Genomic DNA, 17,265 nt, shown 5'->3' on the forward strand with positions numbered 1-17,265 from the left:
TGGTGGAGATGAATTATTATTTTAAGTGCAAAAATCTTATTCCATTGACAAATAGTCTTATTTAGCTGCTGAAATCAAGGAAAAATACTCTAATTTCAAGAAAATTTTACCAATTTTTAGTTCCCTTTTTGTAGTGTGATTGGTGCCACTCCTGTCTCGGTATCCCAGCTAACGGACTCCTGTCTCGGTATCCCCTTTTGTTTTTTACTTAAGTAAAAAACAAAAGGATCCTCCAAATCATCCATCTGTTGGTCATCCTCTGACTGTAAACGTCTGGAAGTTTGAAAAATGTGTCGACACCCCCCGAAAAAAACAGCTAACACTAAAGCGTCTTACTCTGAAAATGTGCACTGCAAAAAGGGAACTAAAAGTAGGTAAAAATGTCTTGAAACGAGTGTATTTGTCATTGTTTTGAGCAGCAAGTTTAAATGATCTGCCAATGGAATAAAATTTTTACACTTAAAATAGGAACAGGTGATCTCTGACATCTCATTTCAAGTACAGCATGTCTAATTATCTTATTTTTGGGGTAAAAATACTTAGCCCATTGGCAGATAATCTTATTTATCTGCTCAAATCAAGGAAAAATACACTAATTTCAAGAAAAATTTACTGACGTTTAGTTCCCTTTTTGCAGTGTGATATTACTGCTTGTTAGGTCGTTGGCTGTGGCGCATTCATTAGCTGAAAGAGAAAAACATCTGGGGTCATTAGTCAAGATCAAAATTGTCTGATTCCAGTTACCTTTACAGCAATCTACGCGGCGTCCCTTTCAACAACCTGACCCCGAGAGGGCGTGTTTATTTATTTATATTTTCTGGATGAACACACTCTTGATGTCGACCTTTTCCACCGGCGGCAGCGCTGCCTTCTTAGATTCGGCGAAGCCGTGTTTCGAGGCTGTCATCCCTTCAGATTTTTAGATTTCACGGCAGTTCAAGTGGCGAACGAACCGCTGAACCCGCCCGCTTTTTTGTTGCAGAATGCGTAGAAACAGCGGACGGATCCCGAGGACCTGTGTGTGTGTGCGGCTCTGCGCTCATCCACTCGTGCATGCGGGCCCAACGGCGAAGCACTTCTTGCCCTCCCACTCAACAACCTTGTCTCAACCCCTCTCCCACTCACTAGTCTTTTTCAGCGAGGGCTTCTCTGCTGCGCGTGCTCGTTTTCCCGCTGTGTTTACCTCTCTCGTCCTCTTCCAACCTCGCACACATTCTGCCTTGCTTCCCCCCCCCCCTCCTTCTCTCTGTCTTCTTTTAACTTTCTCTCTCTTTCCGTCAGCTACCCCTGCTTCCAGCACGACACATGGTCAGCAAATTAGTATGTAAATATTTATCGTGGATGCAAAGCACCATGACATGTCAGCTGTCTCTCTCTCTCTCTCTCTCTCCTCCTCTCTGCTTTTCCCTCTCGCTCAGTCACTTCCTTGTGGGGCCAGATGGCAGGTGGGTTTTTCATTAATTTAATTTCTGTTTTTGAAAAGGGAGGAGTGTGACAAATGGCGGCTGGCTCAGGACGCCGAACACAGGCTGCTCCCGTGGCCTTCGCGCAGCTCTCGCCATCAAAGGAGCTCCTATAACCGCATCACCAGGCAACGACAAACTTTAACACTCCTCAGCAAGCGTCTGCAGAGAGCGAGCTCCACCGCGAACGTGCCTCCGCTCTCATTAAAGCACAATAAAACATGTTTTCCCCAAACTGGTAATGCTGTTTTTATGAAATCGTGCGGTATTACTGCACAATGGACTCTGGAGCGTCAGATGAACCTCGCCTTAGCTGCGATATAAAATTGAGATGCATTTGTTATGAGGAAACACAAAGACCCTGATTGTGGGGGGACTTCTTGTGTGCACCAAAAAAAAAAAGAAAAATCTGCTTATATGCACCACTTTTTAAATGAGAAATCCACTTGTTTGCTGTTCCAAAAGTATTCTTACCCATCTAAGTTGTTCAATTGTTGTTTTTTTACGTCAAAACCACAAACTTCATTGCATTTTATTGCATTTTGGATCCACACAAATAAGCGCATAGTTGTGTAGTGAAGGGAAAACGACGCGTTCTCCTGAAAAAGGTTAAAAAAAAAAAAAAGAAATTTGAAAAGTGTGGCGGGCATTTGTGTTCGAACCCCTTGGAATAAAACCCAGTGCAACCAAAAGCCTTCAGATGTCACTCGTAGCTGATAGAGTCCACCCGTATGAGTGGTGAGCTTTAAACGTCACCACAGAGCTCTGTTCAATAAACACTCTGAAAATTAGAGCCTAGAAATCAATCCGTCACTCAGATTACTGATTAACCACCTGACGTTTGCAGACGTTCTCATTTTATAGTTTAAAAATTGGTAAAAAAAAAAAAGAAGTGAAACCTCTGTTGACTATGAAATTTAGATAGGAACCCTTTTGTGTTTCTTTCAGTGCATGAAAAGGGACTTTCTTAGACTTGGACAACTTTATTTGTCATTTTGTATGCACAGAGTGCGCACAGAACGAAATTTCGTTGCGTACAGCTTGTAAATTGCAGTAAAATTAAATTACAGTATAGGGTGCAGCAGTGATTTAAAAGTAAACAATGCAGGAGAAAGTCACAGTGTACAGATGAGTATTTTTAAAAACCACTTGTATGTGCTGAATTTGATTGCGCAAAGGGCATTTTGTGCAAGAATGCATTTAAAAACTAAGAGTTCGGCAGCATTTGTGATGCTAGATGGAGATGCAATGATGCAAAATGTGCAATCTTTTCACAACCTTTTTTTTTTATTGGAATTTAACAATTCAAAGCACTAGCATAAACCTGACCTTTTTAATTTTTATTGTTTGACTTCTGCTTTAAGACTGAGTTCATAAACGCTGCAGGCGGACCGATTGCAAGCTCCACCTTTGCCTTTGCGTAACGCCGTGCCGTTCACACTGCAAAAACAGAACTAAAAAGAAGTAAAATTTTCTTGAAATGAGTGCATTTGTCCTTGATTTGAGCAGGTAAATAAGATTATCTACCAATGGAATGAGTATTATTAGCACAAAAATAAGATAATTAGTTATTCTGCCCTCTAAATAAGATGATGGAGATGAGTTATTCCTATTTTAAGTACAAAAAATCTCATTCCATTGGCAAATCATCTTATTTACCTGCTCAAATCAAGGACAAATACACTAATTTCAAGAAGATGTGACTTATTTTTAGTTTAATTTTTGCAGTGCAGGATGTGGGCTCTCAGGGAGAGAGTCATGATAAAAACCCGGGGTGTTGTTATTGCACCCCGTCTCAAATAAAAAAACACGATCCGGCTCGGTCGCTCAATGAGCCTGGCCTTTTCGGAGTGGCCTGTGTAGGTTCTGAAGCCAGGTTGTGTAACGTCCGCCACCCACTCCATAGCTGCTGCCCGCTGATATGCAGCTACTCAGGGGGAATCACTTTAGCACACAAGCAGGAGATGGCCAGAACGAATTGTTTCTCACTCCAGATAATGTACTCCCACCTGCTCTTCTTATGTGGGCTTTGCTTCTCACCTCGTTTTTTTTTTCTGTGTGCGCTGTTTCGACGAGAGGGGAGGGAGGCGAAGCGCGTCTGTAGGTGTGCGGGGAACAGAGCTTGTGTGTTCGCCGCGATGAGGCAGAGCGCCGAAGCTGGAGGAGGGAGCCGCTGTTTTTCTTTTTTTTTTTTTTTTTTGTTTGACTCGCATCGATCAGCGTCGTCCACGCTTCCACAGATGCATTGACTGCAACTCGGAGGGACCGTCAAATCCAGTCCCTGCCTAGAAATTGAACTGTCAGCACCGGCTCCTCGTTTCCTATTCCTCTCAGCTTCCACCCCCCCCCAAAAGGTCAGCTTTTATGTGCGCCTCTCCCCACTGTTGAAAAATAAAACGACAAACCACTTCTTTTTCAAATTAATACTCTAGAATAATCCTTAAATGAGTGAAAAACCAGAAACTGGACCTGCTGAAGGAATCTTCTACTGCTTTAAATGCAGCTTTATAAAAGACGTGACTACCTTTTCCATCGCTCCGTGTTGCATTGCATTGTTGCCAATGGTGATGCTGGTAGATGTCCTTTATCGGGTCAGTGGCAGCGTAGGTTAGTAGGGATGGGGGGGGGGGGGGGGGGGGGGGGTTCTGGTTGAAGCTGCCATTGTGGAAAGGATCCAAAGCCTCTGGGGTGTTTCCATAGCAATAACCAACCTTAATGCCACAAAATCCTCCGGATAAACCGAGGTGGAGCACTGTGCCTTTTAGCTAGGCTGTATTTTGTGACAAATGTGGTCAGGTGAGCCAAAATTAGCGGATCGATGCTTCATGTTGGAAGTAATTAGAAAATATTTTAGTTTTTCTGCGACTTGAAGGTTGCAAAGCAGCCTTTTGGTATGATTCCATCGTAAGCGTGGCATTTTTTTAGATTCTTTTCTCCAAAGTGTTGACTAGCTGTCCCCCCTCCCCCACCTGTTCCCGCTAGCCGTCAGCCAGCTGTGCGTTATAGTTAAATTTGGGGCGTACGACTGCAATTTCCCCTAAAAAAAAAAAGGAAGAAAATATATTGGTGGAGCTCCATTACTCATTTTCAGCTATTTAAACGCATGTTGGCTAAAAGCTAAAAAAATATGTTGTCTGTCTGTAATATATACAGTGGGAATTAAATTGCCAGCATTAAGTAGTCAGAACTCCAGTGTTACAGTACGAAGAGCGAAACAATCGTAAAGCATTTCTACCATAGAAGAAATGCTTTACTATACATTCACAAATTGTTTATAGTAATTCTGTTCATGATCACAACACTAGAGGTTCTTGTAATGGGCAGCTTGTTTTACCAGGTCCAAAAACCAATGCTCTAAAGAGATCCTTTATATATAGATCATTACACCTTTGGAATAATCTACCTCACTACATCCGCTACACTGATAGTAAATTATCTTTTAAAAAGAATCTGAGACTCCATTTGATGCCCTGAAGTGTTTTTGTTTTATTGGCTGTTTTATTATATTTGTTCTTGTTTTATTGGCTGTTTTATTTTACTTGTTCTTTTGTACTTCCTATAGTAATTTTTAAGAAATTACATTTTTGGAAATTTTTATATTTGTAACTGTTTTTTACTGTATGTTTTTAATGTGGACCCCAGGAAGACTAGTTGTTTGCCATGGCAACAGCTAATGGGGATCCTTAATAAAATAAAAAAAAATTAAAACCCCAGCTACATTTAGTTTGGTGTTTTTCAAACTCTTTGTTAAACGATGTACCATCTAATTAAATATTACGTCTTCCAAGTCATCTTTACAGACGTTTTAAAACCGTAATTCAACAGGATTTGGACTGTCTTGAAAAAAAAAAAAAATGAAATTACTTAGAGCTGCAGCATACTGGGAAAATATTTAATTACAATGATGAATTGCTGAAAATTGCGAAATTATATCCAGAAGCAGGAGCATTAAATATTTAATCTTTCAGTCCTTTATAACCATAGTATTTCACACACTGATATTGTGACAAAAATCGCTATTCAATATATTGAGCAGCGCTGAGAAAGAAATGTGACACCAACCCCAACCTCAAAATCCAATATGGTCATCTTGCATTTAAAAAAAGTTTAAAAAGGGACGCATTTGCGGAGTTTTTTTTATCATAGTAAATCCTTCACACAATCTGTGTATATATATTTATATGTATATAGTTGATGCACCTTAATAATCTGAAGCCATAATATCGGTTGCGTGGTGTTGGTCATCATATCTGATTCTGAAACCAATATTTTTGTTCACCTTTTAATCAAATCTGTTTAAATATGTACAGAGTGAAAGCACTGATCCTTTATTTTTTTTATTTTTTAGTAAATTAGTTATATCGGTGTGCTTGATGCAAACAAGCACACCAATGGTCCCTGTTTTAAAATGTACATGTTTATGGTCAATTTTTTTATATTCCTGTTCCATTAAAACAATTTCCTCTGAAGCTCAACATTTAATCTAAAAAAGGCAATCAGTGCGTGTGACGCAGCCTTAAATTGCCAGGAAATTAAAAGAATGACAATATCTGTAGAAATCGGAACAGAAAACAAGGTTTCCTCCTTGGTGTGTGTCCCTGCTGTGGATTTAAACGGCGATGCTGTGTGGGTTTAATAAAAGATGATGGGTGAAGCAGAGGTTTACGATTCAGTCAAGAAGAGGGGATTCTAACAGCCTTCTCACGGGGCCCCTAACTTGGCATAATTGCTCTTGAACGTTGTCCTCCTGCTTCCACTAATTGGGTATCACAGCGTCAGATTTTCTGTCTTCCATCCGAGTCTGGTTGTGTTTCTCGCTGTGAGGTACAGTTCGTAAAGCTTTAAGAAACGCCAGTCCATCCTTTTTTTTTTATTTAAATTGGAGTGAAATCTGTTCAACCTTCTGGAGACGACCCCAATGTCTCCATCACACGTGGGCGGAAAATGTAGATGTCGAGCATCGGCTTCTTGTCCGTCGTTGTCACCGTGAAGGCGGTCAGTGATGATTGTTGCAGCGCTGAGGGAAAGGACGAGGCCTTTTCTGACCCGGTTTTGTGGACCAGAAAGGCTTTATTCAGATGTGTTGGTTGTAATTGGTGTTTTCAGCTCCTCAATGATAAGAATGACATGGTGGGTAAATGACCTGCTTCATCCACGACAGATTAACCCAGGGCCACGCCCCGTTGTTTGATATTAACGAAGGCCAGCTTTACTTTTTTTCTTTAAATTACTGTGAACCTTAACTAATGAAAAAGGGGTCAAGTTTTTCTCATTGACTCCATGCGAAGGAAGCTGCTGCCCAGTACAGGCGGGTTATGTGGGAGTTATATTTTCATTTTTTCTACGTATCTGTGTAAATTAAATATACAACTATAGAGGCTGCATGGTTTCGCACCTTTGTATCCACAAAAATGAAATGTTTCTCCGTCATCTTTTCGAGCACAAGTCTTGCTGTTTCCTGCTATTTATTACTGATCTCATTCTCTTAAGAAAAGTCCTCCAGGCTCGATGGCCTATTTCTTTTTTGTCTTTTGCTCTCTTGTTCTGGAGCGATGCCAACATTTATACCTACATTCCTTCTGCAGCTTACCAGCAGTGTCTGGCTGATCCGGCCTATTATTCTATAAATGCATCAAGCTTCTTATATAATAACCCCTGTTACAGTAAGATCCTGAGGTTGTCTGTCGGAAACCACCCCTGTCAGATCTACATATGGCTTTGGGGAAAAGGCCGTTATATTAGGTGGTCAGTTTGCCAAATCAGCTGTTTTGTTTGGTGTTGGTCAGAAACAAGCAATTATTGGCTTGTTTTTACATAGAGTTAAAAAGGACCCCACAGGGTAGGGTTGTGTATGGGGTCCATAAGCAGTCATGGAAAGTTTAAGTATGAAATTAGCTTTTTTGCAAATGCATATCTACTATTATGCATACCAAGTCCAGGGAATCTGTTATTGGTTGTTCCTGATGTGGCTTATTTCAATGTAATTTATTTATTTTTTCGTTCAAGATCGTGAGTTAATATATTTTGAGAATCATTGGTTATTTCTTTAGATGACTTATTCACTATAGAAAGACAGCCAGGGAAGGACCTGTATTGTGATTTTGTTGTTGAAATGAGCAAATCTAGCTTAGTCACAACTGTAGAGTTCTGAGTATTTCTTGGTAATGGTGAAACTTCTTTAACCAAAAATGACTTTTAAAGCTCGTAATATCTGTTATCTTTTTTTTTTTAAAAAAAGACAACAACACATTTCCCAGAAAAACGGTAATCATTACAATAAAAACTCATCTTATCTTGAGAGTTGTGATATATCGAGACAGAAAGATGACAAGATGAGCTGATAGCTTATCTTGAGATACTAGCTTGCAAATTTTGAATGATTTTTAACCTTAAGATACTGCTCAACCTTCTTCCCTTTAAATTCATTGGGCTGCAGCTATCATACAGCAGTAGGAGCAGTGTCTGGAAGTAGCAATCAGACTATTTGTGTTATTTTTTATAGACAAACAGTATTGGCTTTCCCTAACGATGGAAATTTCGTTTGATGCCTGTTTTAGTTTTAACCACTGCTCGGGTCTAATTGCAGCACTTCAACATGAGTCAGTTGGTGCTGTGCAGAGGAGTTCAATTGAATACTTTCATTTTTTTCTAAACCAAGGCAATTAGAATAAATTTAGTTTGCCTAAATTAATCATCTAAAAGATGACACGAGCCAAACGTTCAAATTTATCACTAAACTTAGGTTTACCTCACCCTTGCACTGACCTTTTATTGTGTCTATAAATCTGGCGGCTGTATAAAAGGCTTTTTAATCAGATGGTTTCACACGATGCATGACAGTTGGTGCTGTTGTAAGCAGCAAATCTGCTCCGGCCTTGGCTCCTCCTGTCCCCGCTGGGAGTTATAGAGTATAGGATCTCATAGCGTGATAGCAAACCAATCTGGGGTGAATCACTGGTGGTAGCCCACTTCTGACGTGGATGTTTGCGTCCCAGACAGCTCCCCTGGTGGCGTTTTAACAGCTGCCTGCCAAGTTGTTGGTAACTGCGTGTTATGTTGAACAGCCTTGATTGCACTGGAGTTCCAGGTAGCAACAGACTTCACCGTTAATATTGGCTTCATTTCCTGTCAGTAATTGTTGTTCTCGTAGCAAACCCGATCTGTATTCAGTTAGCACTCACACACCTGGCATGAAAGGGTTAGAAATGAATGAATTTGAGATCTATTCCGCTGCCTCAAGGTACCAAAACAACACACATTTAAGCCTAGTGCCATGAACCACAGTAACGTTTTGTTTTTTCGCAGTCAGGCCTTACCTTCGTAATAGTTAAACCACGAGTAAGCCAGATTTTAATTTGGAAAAAAACTTTCATCAGTATGTTAGAATTTGCATATTGCTATTAATGGCAAACGATATTTGTAATTTGCTCACATTCACTGTCACGCGTTTGTGCAACAATAGGTTTGTTTTGGTTATGAAGAACTAAGGCGATTATTAGCAAAGTTATTGATTTTAATCAAAATTGCAAAGTTGGGGCACCACCTGATTATCAAGAACTAATTGCCAAAAGGTTTTCAGTCTCGTCAACTACTGTTTTATGAAAGCCTACCTTGTGGGGTGTTTTATTACATAACAGTAGATGGAGTGAATTCGCACACCGGCTTTCTCAAACAGCAAGCCCTACACGCAAACACAGAATTAACATAAACATGTCTCCAAAATACAGGAATTTGTTTGCAGAAAAATGTCAACTTGGAGTTCGAATGCTAACTAGACTAGTAACACTCAACTAAACTAAGGAAAAAAGCAAAGAGGAAGGAAAACTAATAGACGAAAAAATTTTTGAGATAGCTACAAGTTTAACTCCTCCTGGCCAGTAGGCGGCGCATTTGCGCTCACCTGCTCTCGTGTCAACCTTCAACTGTACTGTTTACCTACTGGCTACCATGTTCGTTAGCATTAGCATGATTGTTAGCATTTGCAAACATTTAACTTACCTGTCCAGAAGGAAAGCAACAACCTCTGCTTGGTTTCTGAGCCCCTTTGCTACCTTAAGTCGGCACCAACGCTCAGAAACTTGACTACTGCTCACCCTCGTTTTGCTTCTTTTGTAGTTTTCTTGAGTCTGAGAAATGTAATGCGGAGAAGAAGCCATTTCTCAACGCTATCATCACTACGATCTGGCAACAACTTAGCTCCATCTCTTGTGACGTTATTTCTGTATTGTGCAGTTTTTGATGTACTATACAGTTATTTTTCAGTAGATTTAATACTTTTATTTTGCACCACTCTGCTGGATGTATATATATATATATATATTTTTTTTTTAATTGTAATGAAAAGTTTTAGCTTCAACCTTTAAACAAAAGAATGAAACCGAAAACATAACCAGTAAATTGTGCCACTCCTCAACCTGTTGGTTAATGATGCAGTACAGCTAGCTGAAAAAATTAAACTATACCTTTCCTGTGTTTATACGAAAGAAAAGTCCATTAGCTTGGAAATATTTTCAGACCCCCATAAAAACCATCATCACCCATTACTGTTGAGACAAGGCTCTATCTCAGCTGCTGACTCAGCTAATATCAGATTGTTGTACTTTTGTCGACAGAAAAATCGGTTGATAGTTTAGCAGCTTTATATTTTGTATTTCTGGGCAAGGCTATCAAAATAAAACAATGAATTGTATCGAGATTATTGTGATAAATGCAGTACTTAATAGTATATTGTTTTAGCGGTGGTATAAATAATTGTAGATTTTCACTTTGAAGAAACTGCAGCTTTATCCTGTTATGCATTTTTATTTAAAAATTTTCTGCAAATATTATAATATCATGATATCGGGGTATTTTTGTCAAAGTTTATCATACCGCCAGAATATCATAGTGTCTGCAAAATCTTGATGTCAAACTTGCCAAATTTCTTTACATTTTTCTTCCATCCAGACTGTTGTAGTGTTTTAAAATTCTGCAAACCAAACAAAGAAGAAATGTCAGGGGCATTTTAAAGTATGACTCCTTCAAATGGATTTATTAAGGCAATTGGAAGTGGATTTGTACAACATTGCATATAAGGAAAAAACTTTATGTAGCCTATTAAGAGTCTGCACTTGGGATTCATGAACATAGGAACTGTAGCCACCGTCAAGACTTAAAATAATGTTTACTTTCTTCTTCCTATTCAATAACCTCAAATGTATGACTTCAGAAGTATTTTCTTCATTGTTAGTTGCCTCAGTGAGACATCCTCTGCTTCAAATTACCTGATGAAAATCAAAGAAATAGCCAAACTCTCTGTTGCAATCTTTGATGGTATCCTAATTTATTTTCAGCTGTTAAGGAGCCTTTATACTGACGGACTGTTTTCTTCTTTCTGACAAATTTCCAGTTTGCGGAGACATCCACGGGCAGTTCTTTGACCTAATGAAGCTATTTGAAGTAGGAGGATCACCAGCATCCACGCGCTACCTTTTCCTTGGGGACTACGTAGACAGAGGGTATTTCAGTATTGAAGTGAGTCCATGTGTTTGTTATTGTTCTTGTGCGGACCTAATCGAGTGTGATGCTCGGCATGTGCTTGACAGAAGCTGGGTTTATTAATAGCTTCTGTCTGAGCATAGATGAAATCAGGCTGCAGATACTGCAGTGATAAAACACTTTTATGATCATTTTAAATTAAGCCTGAATTGCAAATGTCACAGGGGAGCTCTGGAGTGGAGTGTTATGTAGGGAGATTTTTAATAACTCTCCAAAAACATGTTTAAAATAAGGGACCTAATAACACATGTTTTTATATATATATATATATATATATATATATATATATATATATATATATATATATATATATATATATATATATATATATATATATATATAGCTATTTTATGTGCAGAAATTTTATATATTAAAAAGCACATATAAAATATTTAGGACATTTGCTTTTCTTGTCTGATCTGATGTTTCATCTTAATGTGATATATTGTTTTTCTGTGTCTTGGAAGCCTGCAACGTGCCACAAAATGTACTTTATGAATTTTTCACTATAGGCAGAATTACTTGTATGGTGCATTTCCATAAAATTGACAATGTTTGACATGACAGTTTTTTTTTTTTAGGATTAGTTAAGATGAAAAAACAAGTGTTATATTCTGCTCTTATTTCTGCTCTCTCTTGTTTCAGTGTGTGCTCTACTTGTGGGCCTTAAAGATCCTATACCCCAAAACACTGTTTTTGCTTCGTGGGAATCATGAATGTCGACATTTAACAGAGTATTTCACATTTAAGCAGGAATGTAAGTACTGTCTTTTGAGGTTCTTTAATGTTTTTTTTTTTTGTGTGCTCTTTTAGGAGAGGTTTTATAAAGGACTCATGGGAATTCAGCATGTAATCAGCAGCAGACAATAGTGGAATGTGCTCAGTTTGGATCTGAGTGAATAATTATTTTTAGTATTGTCAACCAATAAACTGAATGCAGCTAACCTCTGAGCTAGCTACACTGTCCCAGGCTAACAACTTACTGAAGGCAGGCTAGCAGCTCCTCGGAGCAAGTCAAACAACCACCTGGAACTAGGCTACAACTCACTTGGAGCCAGATTAGCCACTTTCCTGAACCAGGCTAACAGCTAGCCGGAGTCAGGCTAAAAGACACTCTGAGACAAGTATTTATTTGCCCGACTCCTGATAGCAGTTAGCTCAACTTCAGATATCTGTTAGCAAGGTTCTGAGGAGCTGTTGGCTTGGCTATAAACAGTAATAGTAGCTGTTATCCTGACTAAGAGTAGCTGGCTAACGTGTTGTCAGGCTAGCAAGCTTCTCTGAGTTAAGCTAGCAGCTAACTATTCTGGGTAGGTTGTGAGCGATCAATCAGGCTTCTAAACGTATTCAGTAATGAAACATTCATGACTCATTCAACTTTTTTTCTGGATAGATAAGAAAATACAGTATATTATTTAGCAGGCTCAGGATAAACAGTGGCTGTGCGAACGTTTTATTTGGAAAATATTAGTCATGTGAACAACTGCAACATGCAGTAAAGTCGGTCACTTGTAAACATCAGGTACAAACAAATATATTTAGCTTGAATTGTTTTAGTGAAACTTTGCTCCTGAAAAGGCTAATTTCTGTGTAAACATCCTGCAAAACCTACCTCAATTCACTTGAACTATCCCTTTAAAGTCCCTGAAGTATAAACCAAAGAGTTGCAGTAATATTTTTTTTTTTATGTTTCCTGCTTTAACCACTGACCCCAAAATGCTCACCAATTTCAGATAATTTTCATTCTTGGTGTTTACCTATGTCAGAGCTGTTTTTTATTGAGCTTAGAGTGGGGAGGAGGAGGAAAAATGACGTTGTGCTCTTTTTAAAATGTTTTTGAAAAGTTTTTTGGCAGTGGTGGAGAAAAACCATTTCCATCCCCGACTAAGACACTACCCCTGTATGCAAGAGCAGATTTGTTTGACTTGGCACGCTGATTTCTTGTCCCTGCCCTGTCCCACCCCCCCTCCTCCCACCTCCTTGACAGGTAAAATTAAGTATTCAGAGAGGGTGTATGATGCATGTATGGACGCCTTTGACTGCCTTCCCCTGGCTGCACTTATGAACCAGCAGTTCCTGTGTGTACACGGAGGACTGTCTCCAGAAATCACAAATCTTGACGACATCAGGAAAGTATGTGTCTGATTTGACTTTTTTTTTTTTTTTTTTTACTTATTTCATAAAACTGTAATTTCTGTGTTTTGGTTTTAACTGCACGTGTTTATTATCTGCTTTACAAGTGCAGTGCATTAGTTGAAAGTAAGAGTTCACCGGCTTATAAAGTTGAAGATCTGTCTTGGGTGACGTTCCAGGCTTTGGGTACAAAGGGTTGTTGTTCTCCCTCTGAATGAAAAAAAATAAATCTGGAAGAAAAAGTTAAACTAATTCAATAAAACCAAATGGATTTTGTGGCTGCAATTGGAGGGCATGCATAATACAGTTTGCTCCAGCAAAGTGTCCATCAATGCAGTCACGAACAAGCTTTGGTAAAGAAAGAGCCATCATTTTCTGAAACTGAAGCCATTTAATGCTACCATAAAACGATTGGCTGTTTTCTTTTTTTTTTTTTCCTTCTTCTCAGCCTGTCCAAAGTTTTTTCTTTGATGCATCATCCCCCTCTGTATATGGTTTAATATTGATTCAACAGCGATTTAATTATGAGCTAAACTGCAGTCACCAGTGTAGCTCTTAAAGTGAAGCTTTCACAGGAGCCTCATGTTTTTATCCGCAGCTAGACAGATTCAAAGAGCCCCCAGCATACGGGCCAATGTGCGATCTGCTATGGTCCGACCCTCTGGAGGACTTTGGGAACGAGAAGAGCCAAGAGCACTTCACACACAACACAGTGAGAGGCTGCTCCTATTTCTACAGGTGGGCACTCTGTCTCCCAGGACGTGTATTATTTGTGCCATGGCTGTTCTTTCTCTGCTTCTGAAGCTTTGCCTTAAGGATTCTGAGTGACAGCCAGTGAGTTAGGAGTTTAATTATACAGCTGGCATTGAACTACTTATGCAAGCCAAAAACTAAATTTTACAGTGCAACGAAAAAGTTTAGTTTGTCCTATTTTATTTCCCACGTCCTAGTAGTGTGACTAGTGTTTGAGGAAAATGATCCTCCCCCCCCCAAAGTCATTTCTGGAGCATGCATGGTTTGATTAAAAAAAGAAAAAAAGACATCAAGTTGCAGATTTCTTTGGACATGTCCTAAAAGTCCACCACAAGAACGCCGTAGTTCTCAGCGGATCCTAAACTAAAACCTCTAATTATATGTCAAAGATTTATTTGGCTACTTGGGGCACTCATGGAACACTGGAATATTTTTTCCAGATAAGTTGATCCTTAATATGACAAAAAAGTATCTAAAATGAGAAGGTGATAGCTAATGTTCCTGGTCATAATTCAACAGAACACTGCACATTTCACCCTATTGATCGACACGAACCTTTCAAAAAGCGCTAACAACAGATTATTTATAACCTGGCCTCGATTTATATTTACTGAAGTCTTAAATTTTAAGCTTTTTTTGGTACAACCAACAAGAAAGATGGGTGAACAAAGTTCACTTTCAGATACTCAGCTTCCTGTGCAAACCTGCAAAAGTATTCTGCAGTTGAAACAGGCTTATTATAGTTTTAGGATATTAAAATAATAAACATTCATTGTTCACTGCAGGCACCGTCGTCATAGGAAAGTTTACATTTGGCTCTAACAAATTTGGTTTACATATTTTGAAATTATATATTTTTTTTAATAATAATCTTCATCATTACACCACACATTCCAATCAAATTCATCCTTGGCATTTAACCCATCACTGCCACTATGCGGCGCCGGGGAGCAGTTTGGGGGTAAGGGTCTTTTTCAGGGACCCAGAATGGCAGTCTGAGGGATTTGAACCCAGACCCTTGCACCCTCACCAGCGCACAAGCGCCCTCTCTCTAACCACTAGGCCTGAAATCCCTCTAAAACTTGGTACCTTATGGTGTAAAAGCTTATCTATTCTGGTAAGAAAACTATAAGCCATTAATAACTCATTTAATTTTTCATAGTTTGGGTAAATCTTGAATTTAAACTTTAATGATGTTAAAATACGTTGTGAAATCTTAAACGTATCTTCTGAATGGATTTTTGAAAATGTGTGTTATTTCAAGTAACACACAGGTAAACAAAGTGAGCGAAGCCCTGACCAGCTGTTGGCTGATTTTAGCTGATTCCAATTTGTGTTTTACGCAAGGTTTATTTAGCACCATTCATACACATGGAACCAGAGTACTTTTACGGAAATTAAAGGAAAGAAACTAACTTATAAAGTTAGGAAACTAACGTAACTCTCAAGCTTTGAAAATTCTGGTATAAAAAGAAACATGAGAAAATGCTGATTTAATCACCAATGTTATGCCTCAATTACTCATTAGGGATCACGCCAGTGAGACTCTTATCGAAATCTACAGGAAACAATGTTTTCAGTCGTGATTTAGGCGGGCCAAGGCATGTACTAGTTTTTCTGTGTCGTGTTTTGACAGAAGCCCTTTATTCTAATAATGTTTTTCAGATGATGGTCAGCTGATTTAACTTCAACGTGGTTACTGCAACTTGCTTTCTAAACATAAACCAGGTTTCTTGGGTGCTCAGCATTATAACTTATAATATAAATATAGTATGTAATATGTGCTTTTTCTAACCGCGCTGGTGTGAGTGGTCATCCATCTATATAAGGTACAGAGCCAACGTCACATGGTGGGTGGGCATGAGACAACTTGATCTTTTCAAAAAATACTAAATGATTACATAGGTGACATCTAACTTTAAAGATTAGCATTGCTAGCATTGATAAAACAGCAGCCTCCCTGTGTATTTGCTGTTGAACATAGGTCCTTACCTTATGTTTAAAAGGCTCCCACCACTTCCAAATACAGCACACCGGAAAGCAGGTGAAACCTTAGTAGAGTTAGACACTGCATATTCCAAAAAAGTAAAAAACAAAGCAACTGGACTTGTTTTCCGTAGTTGAAGATGTTTTGCTTCCTCTCCAGGAAGTTTTCCCAATTCAAAGTCACCAAAGTCTGGAGTTGAATTGAGAAAGCTTCCTGGAGAGGAAGCAAAATGTCTTCAAATACGGAAAACAAGTCCAGTTGCTTTGTTTTTTACTTTTTTTTTGGAATGACCATGACCTGGATGACTGAGAATCTTCACCAGCATATAAACACTGCATATTTGCTGCATTACTTATAACCTTCCTGTTATCTGCGCTCTCTAGCTCTTCCGCAGGCTGAATGAATCACAGACAGGCTTAAAAAATGTCATTCCCAAATGACTTCTTGGATCACTAAACAGTAAAAAAAAGGAAGCACGTCAGAAAACAGCTGATTTTTTAGTCTACTTCCCTCAGAAACAACTTCCACACCGAAGAGTGTTGTTGTCAGAGTGTCGTGGCAAATGTTGCTCACACCGATCGGAGAAAGATCACATCTTTTTTTTGTTTTTCGCTTGCGTCCAATTAAGACCAGATCACGCTGACCTTCATCCAGTCCCAGTCGGCGGCTGATTTCCTTACCTTTAGTGACAACTGAGTCAGTTTTTGTTGCTATTAAAACGCCACTATAAAGGAGTAACCAGCGGTGATGTGAATCTCTAAGACCCCTCCCTCCTCCGGCTGTCGGCAGTATTTCTGCAGCCGCCATCGCCCTGGGCTGAGCTGGGTAACTGAGCTGGGAGAGAAAAAGCTGGGAGCAAGCAGCTTGCACTGTCACAAAATGTAATGAAGTGGCACATTACCACAAGGCACAGTCCTTTCTGTAAATGCGTTCGCTTCTCCCTCCACTCCAATTATTGCCTGAGCGACTCTTATTTGCCCTCGGTGTGCCGGGCCAGGAAAAGTAGTGCGAAATGTCTCGAGGCTTCAAATGAACACAGACTCTCTTTATTTATTTGATGGCAGGTGTTTTATAGCCGCCTGCCTAATTGTGTTTTAATGTACCTGCTCATAAATTGACTCATTGTGCTCCAGTTGTCGGCACTTATTGTTGTCTTTTCTCAGTCTAAACGAGCTGCTGCTTCTCAGATCCCTGGGTGGCTCTGCTAGGCGAGAATGTCCATCAGTGATGTTTTCATACAGCTGAGCTCAAAGCAGGAAGAAATGCTGGGCATGTGGACCCGTTTGCCTCAAACACATCATGTGAATGTCAGAAATCATCCCAGTTAACCCCTCTTGACATTTTTTTTGGTGGAAATTCCTCCCGCGCCGTGTTTTCATCAGCGTCCGACGC

At 39.3% G+C, this 17,265-nt stretch overlaps 1 protein-coding gene across 5 annotated transcripts in view; it reads left to right on the top strand.

Annotated features, from left to right (window-relative positions):
• Positions 1–17,265, top strand: part of LOC105936124 (serine/threonine-protein phosphatase 2B catalytic subunit alpha isoform) — a 138,682-nt gene that overhangs the window by 71,288 nt on the left and 50,129 nt on the right. For all 5 annotated transcript variants that reach the window (XR_004932550.1, XM_036146577.1, XM_036146580.1 and 2 more), the window contains exons 3-6: positions 10,852–10,976; positions 11,646–11,757; positions 12,988–13,133; positions 13,732–13,871. Coding sequence is in view for 4 of the 5 variants with exons in the window: in XM_036146577.1 (XP_036002470.1) it covers positions 10,852–10,976; positions 11,646–11,757; positions 12,988–13,133; positions 13,732–13,871 (523 nt within the window). In the remaining variant the exon portion in view is untranslated. The remainder of the gene's footprint in view (positions 1–10,851; positions 10,977–11,645; positions 11,758–12,987; positions 13,134–13,731; positions 13,872–17,265) is intronic.

This window comes from Fundulus heteroclitus, chromosome 14 (genome assembly GCF_011125445.2).
Source record: "Fundulus heteroclitus isolate FHET01 chromosome 14, MU-UCD_Fhet_4.1, whole genome shotgun sequence".
Classification (NCBI taxonomy): Eukaryota; Metazoa; Chordata; class Actinopteri; order Cyprinodontiformes; family Fundulidae; genus Fundulus; species Fundulus heteroclitus.